Here is an 11190-nt window from a genome sequence, read left to right on the forward strand (position 1 = left end):
AGCCACCTCGTGGGCTACACAGATTATTAGAAATGGGTTAGATTAATATGTAAGAGCTAGCCAATAAGAGGCTGGAACTAATGGGCCAAGCAGTGTTTAAAAGAATACAGTTTCCATGTAATTATTTTGGGTAAAGCTAGCCAGGTGGCGGAACGCAGCCCGCTGCTCATCACTACAACTATGGGGGCGGGCTTTAAGGTATTTTTTCAAGCATCACTCAGAGTGACAGTCAGTTGACTTCCTGTTGCCTGCAAGATGTAGTACACTTGGCTATTTCTCCGGCACCATGCCTGCCTGCATGCTGCTGTGGTCCCCACCATCATAGATTGAACCTATAAATCATAAGAGAGCCCTCTCAATTAAATATTTTCTTTATAAGAGTTTCCATGGTCATGGTGTTTCCTCATAGCAATAGTAAGCCCTAACTAAGGTAAATATCAAGTCATCAGCTTGAAAATCAAATGTATACAGTTAACATTATATCAACTGAGTAGTGTGTGTTTATGTTGCACATACATATTTCAAGAAAAGTATTTCAAGAAAAAGCCATGAATTTGAGAAAGAGCAGTGTGATCATGGGAGGAGTTTGAGTGAGGAAAGGGAATGGTAAAACCAATGAAATTATGAAAAATTAATAAAAATCTATAGGGTAAAAATTTACATATTTCAGGCAAAGGAATGTCTGATTTATATATTTTTTCAAAATAATATAGATTGTAATTATAGAATTAAAGTCTTTTGAAGCACTATTTTCAGAGATGGAGAAAAAAATAGTCACAAAACATGGTAGCTGAATAATGTGCTTCTCTTGCTAGTCCATAGTAACTAAACAGCAAGGGAAATGTTAGGAAAACCTCTTTGAAAGATGGTTCTTTGTAAATTCCAAAACTAATCTACCATTTTAAAGCAACACAGACAACCTGGGAGATATACAAACTCCATGATAGCAGAGAAACGATTTGAGAATCATCACAAATGAAAAATTCAGGCAAAATGACATCTTTCCGATGGCTATACGTTTGTTATCATAGTTTTGGGGTTTGGCTCATTAAGTTTAAGGCTATGTGAAAGTTAATGTTGAGTAGTCAGTTGCATACAGAAGAGTGATCATGTGGAACGGGCAAAGGTACATGGTGTACATGCAGCAAACACACAGCAAAAGAGAAAGAAAAGTTTTGAGGAAGGGTCTTAGGTGCAAAGGAAGGGGCTTAGTATTTCACTAAGTTTATTTTAAACCTATTACAGTAGAATGATATTTAGATAGGTCATAAGAAAAAAGTGTGTGCTAATATTTGTGTAGAAGAGTGTGGAAGAGCTTTTGAAATTTTAGTACATGGCAAAAGTTAACAGAGAAATATCAGAAACTAGGATGTGACTATGCAGAGAAGAACAGATGGAGCTTGCAAATTAATGTGATTGTAAAGGCCAGATTGTAAGTTACTGTTTGACCCCCAGCATTCCTTTATGGTCAAATGTAAATTGAATTGAAAATCTCCCATGGTTTTGTTTTGTTTTTGTTTTTGTTTTTTTTTTTTTTGCACGAGAGACAAAAAATATTGTTCTTATAAAGTGTCACTGAAGACACATATTTGCCACAGTTGAGATTGACAGTTGTGAGTTTGGGTTAAGAGCTCAATGGAATATTTACCGTCTTTCCTTTTTTTTTTTTTTTGGTTTGGTTTTTTTGTTGTTGTTGTTGTTGTTGTTGTTTTTGTTTTTTGAGACAGGGTTTCTCTGTGGCTTTTGGAGCCTGTCCTGGAACTAGCTCTGTAGACCAGGCTGGTCTTGAACTCACAGAGATCCGCCTGCCTCTGCCTCCCAAGTGCTGGGATTAAAGGCGATGTAGAAGGACAAATCTGGCGGCTGCAGTTCACTTGCCTCTTGAGTTTTGGGCACTGGAAGGAGCATTCCCTCTTGTCTTGTGTTGAATGAAAGGTGAATGAGGGAAGAGATGGGGCAGAAAGTAGAAAAACTCACAGTGTGCATATTGGAGGTCCCTGCTCATTTTCACTGATCATTAATCTTTTCCCTTTATGGTCAACTTGCAATAGTCATATTGGTTCTAATTTTGTTTGCATTCTAAATTCTAACATTCCAGGAGAAGCAATGTCAGCAGGATGGCTTATAAAACATTTCTATGTAATTCACTAAGCTTTAATTTTGACAGCAGCTCACAACAGAGAAGAGTACCCTTATGAAATTTAGACGTTCAATCATGAAGTTTTCAGCACAGAAGGAGAATCCTGGAGACTCTTGTCCATGAGCAAGGACATTTTGGCAGAGGCTCCAGATACAATCTATCTCTACTTTCTCCATTTCTCCCTTCCATTAAAGGCATTGGAGTATATTAAAAATTAAAACCTTGAATGTAGTTGTCAGTGTTTTATGAAATAGGTCTATTAGTCTGCAGGACTTTGAGAAGTGCACAGTTGCAACCTTTCATAACAAGCAGTTGAATATTTTATCTAACTTTAGGTAAAAGTCCTGTCTATAATGATAGAGATGAAACTGATGGGCATCACGTAAATTAAGATGAACCAGACACAGAGAAATTTTCACTGACATGCAGAATCTGCGAAAGCTTAATTTCTAGAATCCCGATAAAGTGTGAAAAACCCCAGGTACTGAAGAGTGAGAGGAAATACTGGTTAGCATATACAAAATTTCAGTTATAAGATTAATTGGTCCCAGGTCTGAAAAGATGGCTCAGTTGCTAAAATGTTTACCGAGGAAACCTTAAGACTCGAGTGTGATCTCTAGCACCTAACCTGAGTAGGTAGTGCAGCAAAGCATCATGCCGTTGTAATAACAGTAAAGCATGCCCTTGTAATAACAGCGCAGTAAAGCGACATACACTTGTAGTAACAGTACAGTAAAGTAGTGTGCAGTTGTAATGATATTGCAGCAATGAATGCATCATGTGCTTGTAATAACAGTGAAGCAGAGGTGGAGACAGGAGTGTCTCTGGACCTGGCTGACCAGCCAGTCAAACTGGACTCATGAACTTCAGGTTCTCTGACATAAGCTCTCAAAAAAGGTGAGAAAGTTCTGAGGCCCTAAATTAAACAATAGTGAAACATGTTTCTCCTTCAGTGACTACATGGTGTCTTCTAGACTATGCCTGCTATCTTTCTCTGTGTTCGGATTTCCCTCCTGGCTTTACTCTGCTACGCCATTGGCAGAAACAGCTTTATTTATTAATCAATAAAAGCAACACATATACAGAAGTACATTCTACATAATACCATCCCTCCTCTTGCCCGCTCTTGCCTCCTACCAGCCTGCCACCATCTACTTCTCTCAATGGGTAAGAGCTCCCATGATGGTCCCAAGGGGGAACCGGGAAGCGGCCATCGCATGGGGGACGGGGGCGGGGAGACCACAAGGGGACTTTCTGGGGAGCAGTTTAAATAGACTGGGGGAGTGGTCAAGATTTTGGCTGGCTGTCTTCACCTTCTTCTGGGGAGGGGTCAAGGTTTGGAGGGCTCAGGGATGGGGCCTCCAAAGATGAAGGCCAGTGACAGGGACTTACAGACCCATCATTGGAAACAGCAGGTGTCTCCACGTTCCTGCCCACAGTCGACTGTGAGCCTTCAACCTTGGAAGTTGTGTGGTCTTGCTCACCGGAAAGCTGACCCCCAAGGACACCAGCACAATGGGGGATGCCTGCGCTTTGGATTACAGAGATCTTACTGGTCTTCATCAGATATACGGGTTCAACATGGTGGGGTTCACACTTGGGAAATATCTCAGGCACCCTCTTTCCCTCCGCGCTTAGCTCTGGCCAGCTTCCTTTCCCGGGCGGACAGAGTTATTATTGGCCTCATGCGTCATGTAGTGTACCTTCAGGTTGCCTTTAGTGGTGAAGGCTCTCCCACAGATGCTGCAAAAAAAAAAAAAAAAAAGGCTCTTTGCCTGTGTGCTTCAGCTCATGGATCTGAAGGGTGCTGAAGATGAGGAGTTCTTTCCACAACGTGTACAGCAGTGTTGCTCAGCTTGTAGGCATGACTGTACTGCTAGCAAAGGCGCCACGCCTGAGGACACGCTGGTGGGTCCCACAAAGGTGCCAGGAACTTCAACTTTGACACAGGTGGACTGGGCTTGGATAAATGTTGAGGAGATGCTGGTGCAAAAATTGTGCTTGCCTAGGAAGGCTTCGTCCTTGACCTGTGACATCCAATGCAGATGCAGAGATGTTTGGGGGCTTCACTTTTCCTTTCTTGAATGGGTCGAGTGCCACAGTAGAGAAGGGACTCTGAAGAAGCACAGAGTCCGGGGTCTGAGGTAGCAGGGTGCTTAGGAGGCCAGACAGAAAGTTGGGGAAAATCCAAGTCCCATTAGGCTTCAAGGTGAAGGACGTAAACCCCGAGGACAAGTGCTGGGTGTAGGGGAGACACTGACATGGGTTAGTTTGTTTGGCTTGTTTCAAGAAATTTAGAGACAGAGCCGGGTTTGAGGATTCTAGCTGAGCAGGGCCACAGCAGCGGACACCTGCTGAGGCACATGGTTGCTTAAGACCTTCAGAGTGTCCACACCAGCCCACTCTGATGTGGAGGGCATGTGTAGCCCACAAGTTCACCTGGACTCGGATTTGTTCAGTGAGTTGGATCCGCTGGAGCTGCTGCTGCTGCTGCTGCTGCTGCTGCTGCTGCTGCTGCTGCTGCTGCTGCTGCTGCTGCTGCTGCTGCTGCTGACACAGAATCTGCTCCAGGACCATAGGGTGCTGTGGGAAGCTGGCACGGGTACTGCAGGGGCTTCCACATCCCTCTGATTCACTGCTACCTTGGTACCACAGAGAACCAGCAGAGTCACATTGGTGTTGGCCACTTTGACTTTGAGTAAATAGCTTATGTCCTGGGGTGAAGGTGGCAGGGCAGTCTCTGTCTTTAAGTACAGGATGGAGTTGGTACCCAGCTTTTACTTCGAGATCCCTGAGTTGCCGCTGTTGTCCTGGTGACTGTCCTTATTGCTTGGGCTGTCCAGCTGGTGGCTCAGGACAGCTCTGGGGAAGTCCTCTGAAGACACTGGCCCCTTACTGTCATTCATGATGAGGACAGGAGGATTTTTAGTGCAAGTTTTCTTGTGTTCCATGAGCTCAAAGAAACTGAAGAATTCAACACACTTCTCGCAGACGTGAGTCTCTTCCCACAGGGGGCGCTTCACCAGGGCCCTGTCCTCCATCACTTCATCGCCATTTCCTGGGGAGTTCACTGGAGCACCAGGTGTGTAACCCGATAAGCACATGATCGGTCTCCAGAGGGCGCCAGAGAGCTTAGCGGGGGCTCGGACCACCGGCGAACCGCTTAAAAAGCAGAAAATGCTTCCCAAACCGCAGTGGCAGCACAGGCCCAGCGACCTCAGGGCGCTGCCTGGTTGAGCTCGACACCAGCCAGCGGAGGTTTCAGGAAGCCCTTCTGTAGCAAGCTATACTTCCAGCCCCCCCCCCCCCCAGAAAGCCAACCACCAAAAAAAGAAAAAAGAAAAAAAGAAAATAACTAAGTATGCGTTCACCCCAAATAGAGCTTAGGGACCAGGAGTGAGGAGCCCCTCCTCTCCCGATGGAGCAGGAGGGGTTAGGGTTAACCCTTTGTTCCAGATGGACCAGGCAACTCAGCCTCTCCTCGCCCCCCCCCCCCCACATACTAGCTCTCCTGGCCAAGGCAGAACGAGTCCACCTCAGCTGCAGGGCCCTAAAATATGGGATGCTCCAGCACCCCAAAACTCACATCCTCTGCCTAGACCTTCCATTTGACCTGCAGGGGTAAAAGTAAAACCGTGAGGAGGGTCACCGAACTCTTGATAAACTCGGGAAAGTGCGGGGAAGTAGGACCACACTCCCGGAAAAGTGACGCGTCCAGTTGAGCGCGCAGTCTCCCGCTGCTGTGCACAACCCACCAAGCGCGGAGAGCTGGAATCTGACGAGAGAACCAGGGAGACCCCCCTCCCTCCCCAAGGTTCCCAATTTCTCCAGCGACGGTCCGGCGGGTTGGGGCGAGGGCCTAGTGGAGACGGGCTGGAAAGGGGCTCGCCCGCAGATCACGGCCGTTTGTCCTGAGCTCCCGCGGAGGCCCGGCCTAGTCAACCGCAGTCGGACCTCTGCCCCTTTCACCTCCCGGGCGTGTGCTGAGCAGTGCTACCCAAGGGATCCGTGCAAAAAAATTAATAAACTAAAGAGCGAGGAGGGTGCTTTCCGGCGGGGGTAACCATGCACCCACCACGCGGGTCCTGGCCGGCACCCTCCGGCTGGCCCTGGCCGCAGTGTGAAATCAAAGATGGCTGGAGGTCAGACCCTGAAAGGTTACTGCAGCAGCAGGCCTCGTAATTCCCCGGGGAAAAGCGGAAAGCAGAAAAAAAAAAAAAAAAAAAAGAAACGAAATATCTAAATTAACGAAAAAATAAAATAAAAGCCTCCAAAAGGAACTAAATGGATGGCCTCCCATTCCCTCTGTGCTGTGCAGGTGGAGGGCACCCAGGCCTGCAGTGGGAAGAGGTTGCGGCCTATCCCCCCAACTCTACTGTTTTCTTAAAAAAAAAAAAATCCAAGAAATGGAAACAGCGTAGATGTCCATCAGCTGATCAATGAATAGCTAAAATGTGGCATAGTTACACCATGGATCATTATTCAGATGTTCAGAAAACTAGTTATGAAATTCACTTTGAAATGAGTGTACTTGTTGAGAATGATTCTTAGTGAAGTAATCTAGACTCGGGAACTCAAAAATGTCTTTTTCTTCCATTAGCCAGTGTTACTTTGAGACTTTATTTATTTGTGTTTCATTTGGAATGCCCGTAGAGGTCAAGAAATTAATACATGTCCATTAGGGTGTATTTTAAGGTAGATGAGACAGAATGTTGTGATGCCAAGTTTAAAGGGGGAATAATGGAATTGGAATAGTTAAATGAAGTCGGGAATGGGATAGGAGGTTAGAGGAGGGAAAAAGAAATCTAGAAAAGAGAAATCAACAATAACAGGGAAGTAAATATAACTTCTTTATATTCTTTACAACTATGGTCATTATTTTATTACCATGGATGACTATTCTCTTAAAAGCATTTTTTAATGAATAAAAGAAATAAGTCACTTTAATTATTATTTAATTTCTAAGCACATTTCACTTGTTAACAGAAGGAATCTAACATATTATTTGACCTGGCTTACATTGAATACTTTTCTGAGAGATGATAAATTAAGTAAGTATGACTTTATAATCATATTTAATGTGTTATATACAGGTAATTAAATACATGTCAAGATGAATGCAGAATAAACAGTACACAGAATAGGATATTAACTTTGCTTCATTGAAAGTAGCAAATCCCCAAATAAACAATTTTATTTCAAAGTTCAGTTTTGTTCCTGGAACAACTATAATAACAGAATTGCAACCACACACATCCTAATAGGAAAGCAGAAATAAATATGGATGCAGGTATGTAATCATATAAGTTTGCCATTCATTGTACCCATAGACTATTTATCACTGTACAAAGAGTGAGGGAGGATGACTGAGGACAGTACTGATCTCTGAAAACAAGCAGGCACTGTGTGTGTCCCATAGATGATCATGGGGCTTTTCTGTTCCTGACACAAGTAAAACAAAATGTCTTCACTTGGTAGTTACGGCACAAAAGCAAGAAGGGACTCACAGTTGGGAAACAGCCAGCAATGAAAAGAGACATATTCACCAGGAACCAGGAAGGATTATAAATGATAGCCAAACAGACTTGACAGACGGAGGAAAGCAGATAAAAGCAGATAAAGGTGCTCATCAGCAGAAGGATGGTTTGGGTAGCTCTGGTATGTGGTGAGAATTGAGGAGAGACCTTGCTCCTAAACATGTGCTGCATACTCCGCTTGTGCCTATGCAGGATGAGCACAATGGAGCCACTGGCCCACAGCATTAGCCACATGCATATAACGTCAGGGAATGACAGGTAAACCATATGCAAAACTGCATCCATTTCCCCAATATTAACAGAAGAACAGTACCCAAAGTCTTTTAGCATTGTCATGCTTTTATTGCCCTGTTTTGAACGTATGTTTGTAAGAAAAACAGTATTTATAAAAAGGTTCAGAATCCAACTAAGGTTTACACAGGCAACAACATACTTGGGAGCTTTGCATTTAAGTGGTGCCCACTTTGAGTCATTAGGGCTGATAGTGATGGCTTGGAAGACACTCAGGAAGCTGATACTGCTAAAGGACATAATCCTGCCCACTTTGTGGAGATAGAAAACTCCTTTGCATTCACAATCATTGAGGAAGTCTTTCCAACCAAAACCTGCCATTGTCTGGGGCACTCCTTTACATAGGAGAGTTAAGACATTTGCTGCAATCAAATGCATCAGAACGCAGTCTGTGGGCCTTAAACTGCTTTGGGAAAAGTAAAGAAACAGATAGTAGTAGAGGAGAGACAAATTGCCCAGAACTCCAAGTACAGTCTGTGATAAGAAGATCATTCCCAAGGTCCCATCACTGTCCATCATTTTGTCTGGGTCTGGTGTTTTAGTCTCAGGTTCTTGCATGGAAAATGAGGCATGGTCTGTGTGTGAAATTCAACATCCTCCACTGACCACACTTCTCTCTAGGAATATTTATAAGATGTTTTCCTTAGTCAAAAACTTAAGCTTAAAAAAGGTTAGCAATGTACAAGTCCCTACTGTGAAGACAGAATGAAGAAAAATTTTCCACTCCTCACTGTATATGTAGAGTTCCCTGCTATGAGCTTGATTTTGAAGGACAAGGGAAGCAGAAATATGCAGCAACATTGTGAGCGTTTGTAAGTTTAGTCTTGATTAAGGCTAAGGAGGTTCCTTGAGCCTGACTGCTTCCTAATAGATATAGCACAATGGTTCCAGAGGCATTCCTGAAACTTATCTGTCATAGAACTTCAGATGAACCTGTTGTATGCCATTTTTTGTCCTTAAGCATTCCCTTTTACTTGTAAGTGGTCATATGTATTTCTTTTGCTCTCAGTGCTTTCTAAATCTTTGTGAATACTTACTGTATAGGATGCATCAGTTGTGAGTGCTTTTTAGGTGCATTAACCAAAGATTATTCATGAAAGAAAATGCAAAGCAGTTTTTATGCCAAGTGCATTGGTCTCCACATTATTCTGCTAATAACCCATTTGAATTTGTGTTAGGGAAACAAGTTTAATAAGATCTACAACATGTATCTTTCAATAAACACACCATGAAACAATCCAGAACATTCAAATCAATATGCAATATAAGATTCAAAAGAAATTAGCTTCTGCTGAGTTGAGGTGATTCATTCAAGTGACAAATAATATCAAAGTCAAACTATTATCAATAAATTAATATTGCTGACTGAAAGTAATAAGGATATTCATGTAAACTATCATGGTGTAACATGCTGAACTGTAAATTAAAAAAAACTGAGATACACTTTAAATGGTCATCAGATTATGTATATATTTAATAAACATTATCATTTATTACAATTATATATAATATGCAAAACTGACAAAACACAAACATTTCTCATGTGCCTCAACATTCCCACTGGTTCACACATATCTGGTTCCCACACTACTAATGTGTACTTGTGAGAATGGGGAGACTGATTTAAAGGAGGTAAAAGGAGAAAGGCAATGTTCTTTCAAGAAGTCAGCATAGGAACTCATGGTAAATACATGAATTTTTTTCTTTAAAACTTTGTCTTCAAAGCTTAGGAATAACCCGACCCACTAACCACAGATACCATTATTCTCAGCCTGTATGAATCTTTGTTGTTACTGACTGCCTCTTGTGTCCAGTATCTGAAAGTGACTGGGATTCAAACAGAGTAGAAGCATCTTTCCAGTTCTTCATACTGTTTAAAACAAGTCTGGGGAAACCTAAAACGCAGCCTTACGCCCAGACAAATGAGGTTAGGGGTCTCAGAATGAAAGCTGAGCATCCGACTGAATATAAAACAGCACTGATCACCTTCAAATCGGGTTCAATTATCACTTTTGTTAATCCTCAATGATCACTATCAATGATTCTTTTGAGTTAGGAAAATCAGTTTTACTAAGATTTAGGATCTTGTTTCTCTTTCTATCTAAACTCATGCCTTGGGAGTTTCCTTCCTGTCTGTCTTTGGACATCATTTCCTCTGTCTTGTTATTCATTTTTATTACTCTTAGTTCAATCCTTCAATGCTGATATTCTCACATACATATTCCTATTCAATAATAAAATTTTCTAGCCAATCCCGCACATATACCATATCAACAGCTCTAACCTTCCAACCCATCGACACCTCCCACCCCATTTTACTGCCTTGATCCTCACAACTCGCTCTGAGCATTCAGTCTTCATTTGCTTGTGTCCTGCCTGAGACTAACCTGGGCTGCCTGTGTGACTCTGTATTTGGAGTTCTCTCCTGGAGACCTGGACGTGTTGGAGACCTGGACGTGTCAGCAATGATTTCCTCAGATGCTTCACGTGGTCCTTTCCTTAAGAATCTGCCTCTCAGAAAGGCTGCCGGGGATTCCCCTCACTTTCTCTTTATTGAGATGATGATCTGAGTGCCAGGATCTTTCTGTTCAGAAAGTGTGCTGCACTGAATCTGCTGGAGCCTGGGCTATTTGTCTGTAACTCTGTGATTTCCCCTCCCTTCAGACCTGTAATTACCACCTCACTTATGATTTCAAGGTGTAGTAAGGCTTGGGGAGCCTAGAACTTTGTAGAAAACTATTTTCCCAAGGTGACAATGTTCAAAAACCATTCCCACGTTTCTTTCTAGCCTCCCTTCAGTAAACATGTTAAAGTTTGAAGATGTTCAAATAAGATATCATCCCTTGTGGCAGAAACATTTTCAGTGGAAGTATCTTGAAATTCTGATCTATGCACCTGAAGAACTAGCTGGTGTCTGGGCACCCAAAAATTATTGTTCATCCTAGTATTAAGCTATTCCATATTCCTCATTACTCTGAGTAGCATCATTTTAGTTATTGAAAATATACAATGAAGAGATACACAGAAACATGTTATTTTCTCAATGGTCAGTGTTTGGATCCATATGTCTGCTGTTTATATTTTATTTACAAATTAATGTAGAAAGAAGGTTTTCTTTCTTTTTTCTTTTCCCTTTTATTTGTTATTTTTCTTTTTTTTTGTTTTTTTGTTTTTTGTTTTTCGAGACAGGATTTCTCTGTAGCTTTGGTGCCTGTCCCGGAA

General features: G+C 42.4%; 1 protein-coding gene and 1 pseudogene across 1 annotated transcript; both read right to left on the reverse strand.

The window, feature by feature from the left end:
• Positions 1-3774: 3774 nt before the first annotated feature.
• Positions 3775-5244, reverse strand: LOC126494770 (sal-like protein 4; annotated as a pseudogene).
• A 2319-nt stretch (positions 5245-7563) lies between these two features.
• On the reverse strand, positions 7564-8487 carry LOC126494771 (vomeronasal type-1 receptor 4-like). The gene has a single exon (XM_050132183.1). It carries the CDS (start codon positions 8485-8487, stop codon positions 7564-7566), a length of 924 nt encoding a protein of 307 aa, XP_049988140.1.
• Between the last annotated feature and the right edge of the window lie 2703 nt (positions 8488-11190).

Source organism: Alexandromys fortis, unplaced genomic scaffold, assembly GCF_014885135.2.
Source record: "Alexandromys fortis isolate MF-2015 unplaced genomic scaffold, M_Fortis_MF-2015_v1.1 scaffold_396, whole genome shotgun sequence".
Taxonomy (NCBI): domain Eukaryota; kingdom Metazoa; phylum Chordata; class Mammalia; order Rodentia; family Cricetidae; genus Alexandromys; species Alexandromys fortis.